Source organism: Fundulus heteroclitus, unplaced genomic scaffold, assembly GCF_011125445.2.
Source record: "Fundulus heteroclitus isolate FHET01 unplaced genomic scaffold, MU-UCD_Fhet_4.1 scaffold_99, whole genome shotgun sequence".
NCBI classification, from domain to species: Eukaryota; Metazoa; Chordata; class Actinopteri; order Cyprinodontiformes; family Fundulidae; genus Fundulus; species Fundulus heteroclitus.
Window position 1 is genome coordinate 493,622 of NW_023397461.1, and position 16,820 is coordinate 510,441.

Here is a 16,820-nt window from a genome sequence, read left to right on the forward strand (position 1 = left end):
ATTTTAATGTTGATACACAATTGTTCATGAATGGGCAATAAGCAAGCTAACAAAAGATGAGCTAGGCTTAGCTTAATGAAGCTAAGCTAAGTCTGGCAGAAAGGAGCTAAAGCTAAGCTAACATATTTGGATTTGCAAGGCTTGGCCCAGTCATGAAACACTTTATAATTCTCTACATAAAGAAGACTTATAATTTTAACATATTTAAAGTCTGCCTTCTCTGTGAGGTTAGAAAGAATAGTTGCATAACTAAAGAAATAACTTTAAAATCTCTGAAATTTAATAATGGTTGAATAATGACTCAGGTTTTAATGGTATTCCCAACATATTTAAAGGGAGAACAAAGAGCTTTAAATTTTTTGAAAGATGTTGCAAAATTTCAGACACTATAAGATAAATGTAACAGACGCCTTGCCTGTCCATATTTTCATGATTTCTTTTACTATGTGCACGCTACTGGTTGGCAGAAACCAGGAGGTGCCTGTCAGATCAAGGCTAAGAAAAAACAAATACGACACGCAGTGCTCAGCGATGTAGCATAACCAGCTCTACTGCTGTACTGTAGGGCTCATTCATCAAGTTAACGAGTAGAAGACCTCGGCAGCCAGAAGGAAACTGAGGGTTGGACATGGTGCTTGTGACAGCATTCTTCAAAGGTCTATAGCTCAGGGATAAACATTTGATGCAGAAGATGGTGGTAATACAACAAATTAAACTGTCATAAAACCCTAAAGAAGGGAAGGTGGTTCAGTCATTTAATTCAGGTGTGTTGCATCGCTCACTGTGGAGCACTGAGACACCTGAGCTCAATTAAGCAAAGCACAGGCAAGTGAAGAACCCGTAGAGATAATGCTGGTCAGAACTGGAGCAGCCAGAGTTCAACTGTTTCCATTAACAGGTTGTTTTCCTTCACTGCGGTGAAACACGAGCAGACCGGGCTCACCACTACCTGTGTTTCTGTCCATCTCATGTGAATTCTGAGCAAATGTTTAAAATTTTGGAAAAAAGAAAAATGCGCATCAGACGTGTTTCCCTTTACTGGTTTGTAGCCAATGAACCAGGAGACACACAGTTGTCATATGTTGACGTTTGCTGTAATAAACAGGAAGTAGAGGTTGTTAACTAGCACGGACCACGGATCAGTAATCAGTAATAGAGCGAGGCTTTAATGAATGCGCCGAGTTGTTTTTAATGGAGGAGACTGTAGAAAAGCTTGCGTCTCTTCGTCGTTTAGTGCATTTACTGTTTTTAAAAAAGTCAAAAACCACCTCAAGCAAGCGTAAAAACTTTTTAGTGAGTTAATTTGAATTTTGCCGTTTCCATCAATCCTTCTGATGCGATACTTCAAAATGCGCATTAAAAAAAAGTTGATTGAAACACGACTACCGAGATCTTTTAAATTCCTCCATAGGCTGCTGGTTTGTTAAGTTCCTCACGCAACATTCTTCCTGACCTCCTCCTCTTCCTCGCTGGATAACTCACCGTATGAACCTTGACCTCATGAAGTTAACCTGGAGACTTGACTATCCCTTCTCTCTACTGTCAGCGTTAACATTCCTGACATGCCTTGTCTTCACTTATCTCCTTTCAAATCTTTTCTCCACCATATTTCTGGATTTCAGAGGTGGAAATGAATCCAACTGTTATTACAAGTCTGTAGAGATTAGAGGAACAGCTGTAAAAAAGACAACTTATTGTCTTTAAAATGAAATCAGTTTTGAAGGAAGCTCTGAAATGAAGGAAGACGCGCCTCACTGTAGATGTGTTGCTTATAGTTTGTGACTTTAAAGGATATATCCATTCACAAGGAGCTTAATCACTTCTGAGAAACGTGCACCTTGTCTTCTCCCATTCTCCTCCCCTCCTCACATTTCCTGAAAGCTGACTCCCCGCTCTCCTCCCTCGCTGACACACTCTTTATATTTGGATCTGCTGCTCGGACCGCTCACCCTCGTCACAGCAGATGTAATCGTCTCACAGGTTCACGCTGCGCCGTGCGTCCGCACCACGCTCTTCCCATGAGGCGCCTGCTGGGGCGGCTGTTGGCGCGAGTTGTCTCTCTGACTAAAGACCTGCAGCTGAATCAGTGCAGGAGCGCTAAGCAGAAGGTCCGTAAAGCCAGCGCACCATGGGTGAGTCTGAGCTGCACCGCCTCTCCAGTGCTGGGTGCATTTATCTGGGATCAGGTGGAAAGTGAGGCCAAAGGAAAGCTGAAGGAAAGCTGAAGGTGGTGTTGGTGCTGGACTGCATCAGAATTAGAGATGGAGGCGCCTTTCATGCAACTTGAGCTCAGTGTTGGAATGTCTCCATGGTGTCAATGAGCAGCTCCTCTCCTTCTATCTGTGATTGGGCTGAAAATAGCCAGAGTCCCTTCTGCTGAGGCATTTAGGGAACCACGGACTAATCTGCCCTGTGTGTGTTACTGGGTCGGGCTGACAGAGATGTCCTCCTTATCATCAGATCACGCTGTTCCTCTCAGAGGACCTGCTAGGAACTGTCTCTCCAGAGCTCAACAGGAAGTGCAGTAACCTGCGACAGCTTCTGCAGCCTGACCCTGATGGACCAGACAGCTTCTAGATCCTCTGGGTCTCAATAGAGGTCCACTGAGCGGAACCAGCAGGGAGGGATTCTGTCCTCACCGTCCCTCCAGAGACTTAGACTTACACAACTTTATTGTCGTTCTGTACGCACAGAGTTGCATACAGCTTGAAATTTAGATTACAGGATAAGATAAAATTACAGGATAAAGTGCAGCAGTGATTTAACAGTAAAACAATTGAAATGTAAAACAATGCAGGACAAAGAGACTGTGTGCGATCCCAGTGTACAGGTGAGTATTTCTTAAAAACCATTTGTATGTGCAGAAATGATTTGTGCAAGAATGCATTTTAGAGACTGAGCGTTCAGCAGCATTTGTAATGCTGGATAAGGATGCAATGATGCAAATATGCAAATGTGTGAATGTGGTACAGAGTCCAGTTTATAGTTCAGCAGTTCAACAGTCTGATTGCAGCAGGGAAAAAGCTTTTGCAGAACCTGGTGGACCTGCAGCGGATGCTGTGGAACTTCTTCCCAGAGGGCAGCAGGGAGAACAGTCCATGGTGGTGGGGGGGGAGGGGGGTGAGAGGTCCCTGATGATGTTACGGGACACGCAGAGCTGAGATGAAATGTCCTTCATGGAGGGAAGAGGAGCCCCGATGATCCCTTCTGCTGTCCTCACCACTCTCCTCACGTTCTTCCAGTCGGAGGCGCTGCAGCCTCCACACCACACAGAGAGACAGCTGGTCAGAATGCTCTCTATGGTGCTTCTGTAGAAGGTCCTGAGGATGGGCGGGGGCAGGTGGGCTCTCCTCATCCTCCGCAGGAAGTACAGTCGTTTCTGTGTCCTCTTCACCAGTGACGTGGTGTTCACAGTCCAGGTGAGGTTCTCCATGATGTGCACCCCCAGGAACTTGGTGCTGCTGACCACCTCCACAGCTGAGCTGTTGATGAGCAGTGGAGCATGGTGGGGCCGGTTCTTCCTGAAGTCGACGATGATCTCCTTCATCTTCTCCATGTTCAGGATCAGGCTGTTGTCTCTGCACCAGCCCACCAGCTGCTCCACCTCCTCTCTGTAGTCCTGGTCGTTGTCGTCTCTGATCAGGCCCACCACCGTTGTGTCGTCTGCAAACATCACGATGTGATTGGTGGTGAACCTGGGGACGCAGTCGTGTGTCATCAGGGTGAACAGCAGGGGGCTCAGGACGCAGCCCTGAGGGGAGCCCGTGCTGAGGGTGATGACATCAGAGGAGTTCTGATGACCCAGACCGACTGAGGTCTGTTAGTGAGGAAGTCTAGCAGCCAGTTGAAGGGGTGTGTTGAAGCCCAGATGTTCCAGTTTTCCCACCAGATGTTGTGGGATGATGGTGTTAAACGCTGAAGTTCAGGAACAGCATCCACACGTGCGTGTTCTTCTCCTCCAGGTGTGCCAGGCTCAGGTGAAGAGCAGAGGAGATGGCGTCCTCAGTGGAGCGGTTCCGTCGGTAGGCAAACTGGAACGGGTCGAGTGTTGGGGGGAGGCTGGAGACGATGTGTTCCTTTACCAGCCTTTCAAAGTTCATCATGATGGGAGTCAGTGCAACAGGTCGGTAGTCGTTGAGAGGCGTCCACAGGCTGGTTTATGTGGCTTTTGAAGCTGTTCAGGAAACAGAAAGCTCCTGATTATCTGCCAGAGCGTCCAGAACACAGAGTTCTGCTAGAACCGCACCTGCTGGCTGACATGCCAGGGTGGCAACGATCATTGAAAATGGTTGGATGGCTTTACAGGTAGTTCCCAACTATTGTGAGTGTGTTCTGGTTCTGGTTCAGTGTTCTGGTCCGTTGTTGTACTCTGACAGAACTCTCAACAGGTACTGGATCCAGGTACCAGGTCCTCCACAGCACACAGGAACAATAGAACTAGTTAACTGGGCCGTGGCTTTGCTTTTTGCAGCTCCAGATGTTTTGGACGTTGTCTTCCCAAACTTGACCCATTTTCAGAGCAGAATCTCGTTTTGGTTCTGGCTGAACGTCTTCATGCTCCACTTGGTTTCTAAGCCCGTCTGAAACCAGCAGCTCTGTGGGCTGCTGCTCACCTGGGGGTATTGCTTCTTACTGATTAGGAGGACTTGGACTTCTAATTGACCCAAATGTGTGTAACAGAACGGTTTCTGTTGGATCCCTGTGGCCGGGTCCGTTCTGAAGGTCATTTGGTTCCATTGGTTTTCATGCTGCTTAGTCAAAATAGTTTGGATTCAAGGTTCTGTTCCTAACTTCTATGGCAGAAGCTTCAGTTCTGGTGGTTCTGTTGGTTCTGGTGGTTCTGTTGGTCTCACTGAACACGGACCTCCAGTAGGTGCTGCAGCGGAGTGGAAGATGTTGCTAGTTTACTTCCCACAATGCATCTGGGAATTGTGTGTTTAGTTAAAAAGAAAGAAAGCTGTGAAGTTCTAATTTTATTTAGGAGAGAAACTCCCTCAGATCGGGATAATCAGAAACTTTATGGTGACGGTTATTGAAATGATTCCTGCTCGGCGCTTCTGATGGCGTCCACGCATCACTTCCTGTGACCTGAGACGGGTGTGCAGGAGATTAGTGTCCCGGACACGGTGGAGCCAGAACACGCTGGGTTTGTGTTTGGCAGGGCGAGGAGGAAATCACTCTGCTGAGATTAAACATGTATCTGTATCCATGCATGTGTGACCGGGAGAGTCCGTGTTCTCCTATCCCAGATTACCCTCAATTTATCTGTGGAGCGCTGATCCGCCGTCACGTCGGCGCTGATGTGAACCCAGGAGGTCCGTCCTGCAGAAACGTGGGGGTGGGCTCACAGCGGTTCAGCTTCCTGTGCAAATAATGATAGAAAAAGTCTAACATTAGAACAGTTTGGCTGCTAGAGGCTCAGGATCCCAAAAACCTTTTCAGCCCAGAAGCAGCTGCTGAGTAATTTATTTTAATGCAGAGTCAGCGTTTGCTGTGGGGGGGGGGGGGGGGGCTGTCAGAATTATGGGAAACATGGCCGACTTCCTGCTTCACTTCAGGTGAACTGGTTCTGTGCTCGCTGCGGTCTGGGCCGACCCGCTATAACAAGTCATGGAATAAAGAGTTTTCCATTATTACTGACAACAATTTTAAGGATTTTATGATTAGAAACTAAAAGATAAATGCATTTTCTTTAATAGTTCATGAGGTTTTGAGAGACGCAGAAACAAACGGGTCAATAAATCTATTTTTAGCTAAAGGCAGCGGGGTGTGAATAGTTTTCTGGTTCTGGATGCTGTGATGAATATTCTCAGCGATGTTTTTTACACTCCAAGCTGCTCGTTCTGATCGTTTCCCACATTATGAGTGATCACTGTCCAGCAGGTCTGGTTATCAGCCAATCAGAATCCTTGTTTCCTGGTCACAGGTGATCCTGACAGTCTACCTGAACGACGCCCAGCAGATGCTCACTGAGGTCCCAGTGACCCCAGAAACCCGAGTGACTGACGTGGTCGAGTTCTGCAAGGAGGCGGGCGAGGCCGAGTGTCACCTGGCCGAAGTCTGGGACGGGCGTGGTGAGTCATCCACCTGTCCACCCACCTGTTCATCCATCTGTTCATCCACCCACCTGTTCATCCATCCACCTGTTCATCCACCCACCTGTCCATCCATCCACCTGTCCACCCACCTGTTTATCCATCCACCTGTCCACCCACCTGTTTATCCATCCACCTGTCCACCCACCTGTTTATCCACCCACCTGTTCATCCACCTGTTTATCCATCCACCTGTTCATCCACCTGTTCATCCATCCACCTGTTCATCCATCCACCTGTTCATCCATCCACCTGTTCATCCACCTGTTCATCCATCTGTTCATCCATCTGTTCATCCACCCACCTGTTCATCCATCCACCTGTTCATCCATCCACCTGTTCATCCACCTGTTCATCCATCTGTTCATCCATCCACCTGTTCATCCATCCACCTGTTCATCCATCCACCTGTTCATCCATCCACCTGTTCATCCATCCACCTGTCCACCCACCTGTTCATCCACCCACCTGTTTATTCATCCACCTGTCCCACTGATCTCTATTCTACACTGGAGTGCTAATCACCGTCTGTTAGAACGAGTCGATGTGAAGCCACCAGCCGCCATCTTGGTACTCCCTATTTTCCCCCAGTAACTAAGGAATATGTGCGCTACAGCATCGAATAACGAGGATTTTCTCATGTTCAGGGGGGACTTAAAACTTTTAAAATGTCAAATGCCATATAGTTTTATGTTATGTTCTAAAACTATCAAGTACTGAGAAAGTCATGTGCTGAAATATTTTGCATTTTATTCATTTAAATATATATGTTTAGCATTTATAAATATATAAATAACAGTATACAAAAACATATATTTACATATGTGTATACATATATATACATATATACATATACAAATACTTATATATACATATATATATATATATATATATATATATATATATATATATATATTTAATATGAATAACATGTAAAATATTTCAGCACCTAATTTCCTAGTAGCTGATAGTGTTAGTACATCCACTGACTATAGAATTACCTGTGAAACGTTTTCACTCAGCCAGAAAACTGCTTGTTGTTGCAACCAAATCCTGTGGGATTCTGTGAGAGTAGGGAGGAGCAAGATGGCGGCCAGTGACTTCAGTTTTTCAGCAAAATCAGCACTCCAGTGTATTATATAGCTCAGTGACCTGTCCACCCACCTGTTCATCCACCCACCTGTTCATCCATCCACCTGTCCATCCATCCACCTGTTCATCCACCTGTCCATCCATCCACCTGTCCATCCATCCACCTGTCCATCCATCCACCTGTCCATCCATCCACCTGTTTATCCATCCATCCACCTGTCCATCCACCTGTCCATCCATCCACCTGTCCACCCACCTGTTCATCCATCCACCTGTCCATCCATCCACCTGTTTATCCATCCATCCACCTGTCCATCCATCTGTTCATCCATCCACCTGTTCATCCACCTGTTCATCCACCTGTTCATCCATCCACCTGTTCATCCATCCACCTGTTCATCCATCCACCTGTCCATCCATCCACCTGTTTATCCATCCACCTGTTCATCCATCCACCTGTTTATCCATCCACCTGTCCATCCATCTGTTCATCCATCCACCTGTTCATCCACCTGTTCATCCATCCACCTGTTCATCCATCCACCTGTTCATCCATCCACCTGTTTATCCATCCACCTGTCCACCCACCTGTTTATCCATCCACCTGTCCACCCACCTGTTTATCCACCCACCTGTTTATCCACCCACCTGTTCATCCACCTGTTTATCCATCCACCTGTTCATCCACCTGTTCATCCATCCACCTGTTCATCCATCCACCTGTTCATCCATCCACCTGTTCATCCACCTGTTCATCCATCTGCCTGTTCATCCATCCGCCTGTTCATCCACCCACCTGTTCATCCACCTGTCCATCCATCCACCTGTTCATCCATCCACCTGTCCATCCATCCACCTGTTTATCCATCCACCTGTTCATCCATCCACCTGTTTATCCATCCATCCACCTGTCCATCCACCTGTTCATCCATCCACCTGTTCACCATCCACTAGTTCATCCACCTGTTCATCCATCCACCTGTTCATCCACCTGTTCATCCATCCACCTGTTCACCATCCACCTGTTCATCCACCTGTTCATCCATCCACCTGTTCATCCACCTGTTCATCCATCCACCTGTTCACCATCCACCTGTTCATCCATCCACCTGTTCACCATCCACCTGTTCATCCATCCACCTGTTCATCCATCCACCTGTTCATCCACCTGTTCATCCATCCACCTGTTTATCCACCTGTTCATCCACCTGTTCATCCATCCACCTGTTCATCCACCTGTTCACCATCCACCTGTTCACCATCCACCTGTTCATCCATCCACCTGTTCACCATCCACCTGTTCATTCATCCACCTGTTCATCCATCCACCTGTTCATCCACCTGTTCATCCATCCACCTGTTTATCCACCTGTTCATCCATCCACCTGTTCACCATCCACCTGTTCATCCACCTGTTCATCCATCCACCTGTTCATCCACCTGTTCATCCATCCACCTGTTCACCATCCACCTGTTCATCCATCCACCTGTTCATCCATCCACCTGTTCATCCATCTGTTCAACAACCTGTTCATCCATCCATCCATCCACCTGTTCATGCACCTGTTCATCCATCCATCCATCCATCCATCCATCCATCCATCCATCCACAGCTGGATTTTAGAAAGGTTCTGGTGCTTTTTAGAAGGTTCTCCAGAACCAGGAGTTCTGAGGGAAACTCTGGTCCAGTTTTCAGGTCCAGAGGATGAAGGAGAGCTCAGGTAGGTGCAGTGAAGCTCCGTCACTGCACCTACCTGAGAGAAACAGGGTTGGACTCTGAGAGACAGAACCAGCTGGATCACCTATAGCAGAGGTCAGGCTCCAGTGAGCTGCTTCTAAAATGTTGCTCTAATTTCGTAATCACACTCACATTTATATAGATTTAAAAATGACAAAATCTAAAGGAAAACGCATTGCTAATATGTTTACTGGTTAGCTCTGACTCTTTTAGGTCAAAGGTCAGCACTAGTGGGCCTTCATGTGAAGCAGAAGGTTGGTGAGTCCTGGTCTGTAGGATCAGTTCTGGAGCAGAACTGGACCGGACATCGTTGGTACCGACACATGTACACCCCCTGCTGTTTGTGTCGTTAGTGATTTATTCTGTCAGCAATTTATTAATTCATATTTTATAATGTCCTAGTTTTTAGATTTAGCTTTTTGGTTTAAACATACGTAGTAATAACTTTATTACCTTCATGTTTATTTTATTCAATTTAATTTTATTTATACAGCGCCGATTCATGAAACATGTCATCTCGAGACACTTTACAAAGTCAAATTCAATCATATTATACAGATATTATTATATTATGGGGACTTTTGCTAATTTTTCTTGCTTTTTGTTTACCTTCTCTTAAATCAGAGTGATGATGTAATTTCCTGGTTCTCAGTGCGCTCCCTCACTGGTGCAGCTTTAGTGGTCTGTGGGCCAAAGGAAATTATAATTATAATAATCTGACAGCCATTCATTTCATAAAGTCCCATCCTGCCACCAGGATCCGGGTCTCTGCCCACATCCTGCTCCATCCAGCCTCACGGGTCTGGAGATATTTACCAGGTCCAGATCTGCAGGGAGAGGAGCAGGTTGGTCCTCCTGCTCTGGAGAGCTGGTTGCTTGTTTTAGGTGTTTTTTGAAGTTTCCAGTAAAACCAGGAAGCTGCGTCACAGCAGACAGCTTCATTCCTTGCAGTGCCTTGACCTATGTCTGCACATCCTTCCCATAATATCTGCAGACAGGCCGTTCTCTGAGGATCACAGTGTGTGCATGATTGTAATCTGGTGTTAGATGACAGGATAATCACAGTGTGAGAAGGCCCAGCTGACTTGCTCTGAAGCTAATTATAATCCAGCCAGATCCCTGCTGCAGCTGCAGCTGGTTAAATCAGTAAGAGGACTAGGCTCCTCCTGTTTATTGTGACACTGGGAGGCTGACCGGGCCAGTCCCACTAACATTCATTCAGTCACACGGCGCTGTGTTGGTGCAGCCCTGCGGTGGGACGGAGAGCTCAGACGAGCTAAAAATGCCTCCACTGCTGTAATGTGTCTCCGCCGTAGAGCCACACGTCAGTAATGCTGGTGCAGACTGTGGTCAGAGCGCTGCTGTGCCACAACAGGCCACCAGCCTTTTCATGGACGCAGGGTGTGTGTTTGCAGCAGGATGCTTTCTCCAGGTGTTCCTGTGTTCCTGTGGACGGCGGGGCTGAAAGTCTCCATGGTTCTGTTAGCAGGCCAGCCTGGTTCCAGTTTAAAAATGTCACTTATGGGTCAGAGGATCATTTTAATCTGGCTGTACAGAGGTGTCAGCCAGCAGGTAGGGGTAGTTTAAGGGCGCTTCTCCTTGATTTAATATCTGCTTTCAGTGAATCTTAATACTTTAATATCCTGTTTGATATGTTTTAGGCATCAGTGACACCAAACCCAGCAGAGGGAGCTCCATTATGATGTGAGGTTCCACAGGGCCTGATACTGGGACCTGGATGGATGTTTTCCTTTAATTTCCTACCTCTGGGCACCATGCTTTAAAAGCTATGCAGATGATACTCAGGTCTCTGCACCCCTGAAACAAAAGGATACGTCCTCCATTCAGGCACTAAATGTGTTGAGGATAATTTTTACCCTGTAGTGAAAAGAAGCCCTGGGTTATGTCTTCTCTAGTAAACACCAATTCTCTGGCTCGTTAGGGAAACCTGCTGTCAGTAAAATGGACTCTGGTTTAAGTTGGATGCACTGATCAATGAGGCAATGCGCCAAAATAAAAGCCATCCTGTCAAGAGAGAGAAATCATGTGACTATAATATCTGCTCCTCATCGGCTGGCTTCCTATCTGGAGATTTGTTCAACAGTTTTTAAATCAGTAAATTGTCTGCTAGAACATTTAATTATTGATGATTTACGTGAGCTGCTGCGGCTCCCTTCTCTTCTCGGTACGATCACCAGGAAGCCCCGAGGAGCCATTAGAAATTAGAACATCTTTAGCCACTTTTAGGGTCTGCTCTCTAGACTCCTGATCCAGTACAGGATGATCATTTTATTTTTTATTCTAGTCTTTCCTTTTGTCTTGTACTTAACATCGATTCAGCTTTTTGTTAGGTTTGTGTCTGTTATAAAGTCCCATCCATCCATTGTCTAAACCCATCTATCCATGCACGGCTCTGCATCTACCACTCTAACAGCAGCGTGAACAGCTGCCAAAATAACTCTGGTTTAGTTCTCTTTCACTAAACGCTGAAATCAGGAAGAGGTTTTTCTGGGAGCAGAACGTTCCAAACAGGGACTGTCTCTGGAAATGAGGGACGTGTCCCTGCTGGAGGTCCACCAGTAAACGTCTTTATTACGTCTATATACGGCTCCTATCCGTCTCACCAGCAGCATTGATGTTCACAAACCCAGCTATTGTTTAGTTGTCCACTTCTGCTTATTGCCTACCTTATGTACCTTCTATGAAGAAAAAGAGAGAGAGCAAAAAGTTAAAAAGCTGAAATGACAACAGTCATCTCAATGTAATGCAAAACTAGAGAACAGTAGATTGGAGAGCAGTAGGAGAACTCAGCAGAGTGAGAGAAATAGACCCTGATGTCCTCCAGCAGCCTAAGCCTATAGCAGCATAACTATAGAGGTAGCTCAGGGTAACATGAGCCTCTCTGACTAGAAGCTTTGTCACAATCTTCTCCTCATCAGAGCGAGCTCTCCCTCAGGACCTGCTGTTGCTGGATCTCCTTCAGCAGTGGGGGGCCAGGAGGCCAGAGGTCCGCTTCTTCCTCAGACACTGCCCCCCGTGGCCACAAGGTAAACTACAACAACAAACAGACATGGTTTCAGTGACAGCAGTGTTGTCATGCAGAAACCTGCAGGCAGAGGTCTGGATTTTGCATTTTGTGGACTTCCTGATAGTAAAGAATTACAATAGTCCAGCCTTGAAGTAACAAATGCATGGACTAGTTTTTCAGCATCACTCCTGGACAGAATGTTTCTAATTTTGGCGATATTCCGGAGGTGAAAAAAGGAAACTCTGGAAACCTGTTTAATATGGGATTTAAATGACATGTCTTGGTCTAAAATAACACCAAGATTTTTTACTTTATTACCAGAGGCCAAGTTAATGCCACTCAGATTAAGTGATTAGTTAAGAAGTTTATTTTTTGAAGACTCTGGCCCAAAGATTACAACTTCTGTCTTGTCAGAATTTAAATGCAGGAAATTTAAAGTCATCCAGCTTTTGATGTCATCAAGACATGACTGCAGTCGAAGTAATTGATTGGATTCATCAGGATTTATGGATAAATATAGCTGAGTGTCATCAGCATAACAGTGGAAATTAATCCCATGCTGTCTGATAATTTTGCCAATCGGAAGCATATATATAGTAAAGAGAATTGGTCCAAGGACTGAACCCTGTGGTACTCCACAGGTGACCCTAGAGTTTGAGGAAGATTTATTATTAACATGAACAAACTGGAATCTGTCTGACAGATAAGATTTAAACCAGCCTAATGCTTTCCCCTTAATCCCTACAGTATGTTCAAGTCTTTGTAGGAGAATATTGTGATCAACTGTATCAAATGCAGCACTGAGATCTAACAGGACAAGTATAGACACAAGTCCATTATCTGAGGCCATGAGAATATCATTAGTGACCTTCACCAGAGCTGCTTCATGCAGGGTCCTGGGGGAGTTCCCCTTCTCCTCCTGACCTGTCCCCAAGCTGCTGTTCCCCTCCAAGGTTCTAAACCGGTTCTCATCCAGCTGCAACATTTTTAGAAGAAGAAACTGGATTTAAAAAAGTTTCAGTCCAATTTTAAAAAGTATTCCAGCTCTGAAACGGTTCTTTCACAGATTTTAATGACCTGACTTTGGGTCAGCAGAACCTTTGGCAGTGCAGGAAGGAACCGTGTTACCTAGAGTCTGAGCTGACATCTGGTTCTTTCATCTGCAGGACGTCAGCAGAGCTGGACCCCAGAGGCAGCAGACAATCCAAGTGAGAAGGTAGGTGGACTTACCCTGCTCCGGGTCCACAGCTTCCTGGTCCACAACACCAGAACATTGCAGTACCCACAGGCGGATGGTTCTGGGTCCATTTGCTCCTTCACCAACAGAAAATCCCCTTCAGTCTTCCACAGTTGAAGCTGGAACCAGATAATCAGCACCATGCACTCAAAAACCCAGTGCACCAGAACCCAGTGCCAGAACCAGAACCAGAACCAGAACCCAGTGCCAGAACCGGAACCCAGTGCCAGAACCAGAACCCAGTGCCAGAACCCAGTGCCAGAACCGGAACCCAGTGCCAGAACCAGAACCCAGTGCCAGAACCAGAACCCAGTGCCAGAACAACTTCAAACAACAGAATATGTGCATGGGAGTTGTAGTTTGTTGTGTCATGAACTACAGACGGGGAGGGATGCTCTCATTCGCTGGGAGAAGAAGAAACTGGGCTTCAGTGGCTTTGCTTGAGTGCATTACAGTACTGAATATTATATTATATTACAGTATATTATAGTATATTACAGTATATCATATAATATTATAGTATATTGTAGTATATTACAGTATGTTAATGTATATTACAGTATATTACAGTATATTAATGTATATTACAGTATATCATAGTATATTACAGTATATCATAGCATATTATAGCATATTACAGTATATTAATGTATATTACAGTATATCATAGTATATTACAGTATATCATAATATATTATAGTATATTACAGTATATTATAGCATATTATAGTATATGACAGAGTATTGGTCATCAGAAGTTTGATTGACTTTGCTTTTTGTCAGAGTAAAACTACGTGAATAAAAAGGTTTTATTTCTGTAGTTCACTCATTAGAGAAGAACAGAATCGTATCCAAGCCAGAACCAGAACCAGAACCAGCAGAGTCTGGACTGAAGGCTGACCAGAACCCGGTGGCGCTGAGAGCATGTGTTTACCTGTTTGGTTCTGGATCAGAGACAGTAATGTTTATCCAGCTGCCTGATGAGCCCAAACACACAGAGAGGCCCGGTTCAGGTCCATTCCTCCCTCAGAACCACCACCTCTAATCTTCCTCACCCAGCAGTGAGTCACGCTGCAGAACCAGCGTCTGACCTCCTCCTCTGGTCACCGGCCGCTGACCTCACCTTCAGGTTTACCCACCACTGCTCCTCCTCTTCCTCCTCCTCTTCCTCTGCCTCCTCCTCCTGCTGCTCCTCCTCCTCTTCCTCCTCCTCTTCCTCCTCCTCCTGCTGCTCCTCTTCCTCCTCTCCCTCTGCCTCCTCCTGCTGCTCCTCTTCCTCCTCCTCCTCTGGTCACCGGCCGCTGACCTCACCTTCAGGTTTACCCACCTCTCCTCTTCCTCCTCCTCCTCCTCCTCCTCCTCCCCCCCCCCCCCCCCCCCCCGTGTTGTGGTGGGTCAGTCAGTGAAGGTAGGATTAGCCTGGTCTCATGACATAACCAGGCTAAGAGGATTGTCTGCCAGCCCAGCTCCTCCTCCTGGTTCTCCTCCTCCTCTCACCTTCAGACTCCTTTGCACTCGTCTGTCTGTCTTCGTCCCTGTCTCTCTCTCTGTCTCTGTCCCTGTCCCTGTCTCTCTGTCTCTGTCCCTGTCTCTCTGTCTCTTTCCCTGTCTCTCTCTCTGTCCCTGTCTCTGTCCCTGTCTCTCTCTCTGTCCCTGTCTCTGTCCCTGTCTCTGTCTCTGTCCCTGTCCTCTCACTTGCTGTGAAGCAACAGTCCGCAGGGAGACGGCAGCTCCGGTGAGTTTTTCCAGAGACTCCTTGAACTGAATCTGTGTGAAACTTTCTTCTCTGACGCGTCTTCATCCCGGCTGGTGAAATAATCAGAGGTTGCTCCTGGCGTACCTGAGATGGGGACGAGGACGGGTCTGCTGGACATGCAGGACATCCGTCTCCAGTAGTGGACATTATGTGTGCCTCGTGTCTTTAATGTGACGGTGCTGCTTTAGTCTGGGTGTTTCATCATGGCTGATGTCATCCTGACATAAACAGACTGGACTCTGCCAGCTTTGGGTCCATCAGCTGAACGGTCCACAAGGAAGCTCAGATTTCCTGATGTTCCTGAAGGGATCCCCATAAAAGCCCCACCACTGTGAAGAGGACACGTCCAGTCTGTCTCAGCTCAGTTGGTGTTTTTGGACCAACACAGTGACGAGGTGTCCTGGTCCGGTTCAGGGACTCTGTGGTTTGGATCTGGATTTAATCTGGAACCATCTGAGATCAGAGACGTCTCAGTGACCCAACATTGATCTGGTTTGGACCTGAGGGCGCGGCCCAGTGGGCCTCAGGAGGTGGAGACATCATCTCTCATGAAGAGACCGGGTCACAGGCCTAGGAGACCTCTGCTGTGTCTCTGGTTTCCAGAACCAGAGGCACAGCAGAGGTTCTGGGAAGCTCCTCTCTGTCCTCAATGGACTTTCTTCACGGTGTTTGGATCCATGCAGCTGGTGGAAAGATGACGGCTCATTTAGGAACCTCTCCATGGAGCTCCTCGTCTCTCCACCTGATGCAGTGAACTCACAGCGATGCTCCTCAGCCTGAACACAAGCGATCAGAACCTCCGTGGTGCGTTCAGGGACGTTACAGCTTTCATGTACGCCCGGCGTGTCCAGAGTTGTTCTTCCAGGGTCAGCGTCCTGCATGTCTACCTGGTTCAGCACACCTGAACCTTTACCTAACTCAGCTGCTGGTTGGACGCCTCAGGGCTGTCATGATGGAGGCTAGAGCAGAACCAGGAAGTGGGCTGCTGTAGCCTCCATCAGCTGATCTAGCAGAACCAGCATCCAGATGCAGAACAGCAGGATGTTACACCTGTTGAGTCTGCCTCTTTGCTACCTGGCGGACCTGGGTTCACCATGATTCCAGCATAAAACCTCGCCTACGTCTTTGTGGGGCTGTGATGAATGCTGAGGCGGCGCTGATTAAAGGAGCAGCCGGATGGATTCACGGACAGAGAGGGGATTTTAGAAGAGATTCACGTTTTCAGGTGTTTGCTCTGAAGATGTGTAGCACCCAGCGACGCAGTCATGTGAGAATTAATTTTAGTCTGAGTCCTCAAAGGAGACCTATTGTGCAAAATTCACTTTCTGCATGTTTTTGGTCTCTACTGCGTCTAGAATCAGTCCAAGCTCTAAAGAAACTATCCAGATGTTTTTTAGCAGTGTGTAAATGTTTTGCTGGTGTCTGAAAATGAGGCGATTCTAAAGCCGCTCCATTATTACGTCACAGCCGGCGGGCGCTGCCCTCACCGAGCAGCCCCAGCGGGGCGCCGCCCACCTCATCATGCTTTTACATGTGAACGTTGGTCATTTAGCACAAGCTAACACTCACAACAGGCTACTGGGGGCCGCTTCCATGCTGGTTCTGCAGGAGGCTCCAGTTCTTCAGATTCTGGGTCTGACTCTGCGTGGCCAGCTATATTACAGTATATTATTTTTCATAAAAGTCCTGAAAGGAGCCCAGAATAGGCAGGACTGAGGAGGAAAATGTAATGAACGCGTTTTTATCAGCCCATAGACCCTAAATGGACCTGACAAAGCTTCGGGGCAGAACGAGGAAGAACGAGGAAGAACGAGGAAGAGCTGACTGCCTGGAATAACTGAGATGAACGCATCCAGCTGGGGTTCCAGCACAGA

At 46.9% G+C, this 16,820-nt stretch overlaps 1 protein-coding gene and 1 long non-coding RNA gene across 10 annotated transcripts in view; one reads left to right on the forward strand and one right to left on the reverse strand.

Annotated features, from left to right (window-relative positions):
- LOC105917347 (apoptosis-stimulating of p53 protein 1) overlaps positions 1 to 16,820 on the forward strand; it is a 44,523-nt gene that overhangs the window by 7,834 nt on the left and 19,869 nt on the right. For 4 of the 9 annotated variants that reach the window (XM_036135050.1, XM_036135053.1, XM_036135051.1 and 1 more), the window contains exons 1-4: positions 1,938 to 2,132; positions 5,927 to 6,074; positions 11,865 to 11,972; positions 13,120 to 13,169. In XM_036135050.1, the coding sequence (XP_035990943.1) occupies positions 2,019 to 2,132; positions 5,927 to 6,074; positions 11,865 to 11,972; positions 13,120 to 13,169 (420 nt within the window). In that variant the 5' untranslated portion in view covers positions 1,938 to 2,018. Of the gene's footprint in view, positions 1 to 1,936; positions 2,133 to 2,808; positions 2,831 to 5,926; positions 6,075 to 11,864; positions 11,973 to 13,119; positions 13,170 to 14,823; positions 14,926 to 16,820 lie in introns of those variants that run through there. The other 5 variants (XM_036135052.1, XM_036135059.1, XM_036135056.1 and 2 more) reach the window with 5 other exon arrangements.
- On the reverse strand, positions 4,059 to 11,688 carry LOC110366868. Its single transcript, XR_002427038.2, has 3 exons — positions 9,742 to 11,688; positions 9,535 to 9,608; positions 4,059 to 5,362 (listed from the first exon to the last, which is right to left on the reverse strand). It is a non-coding gene; the product is annotated as an uncharacterized LOC110366868 (long non-coding RNA).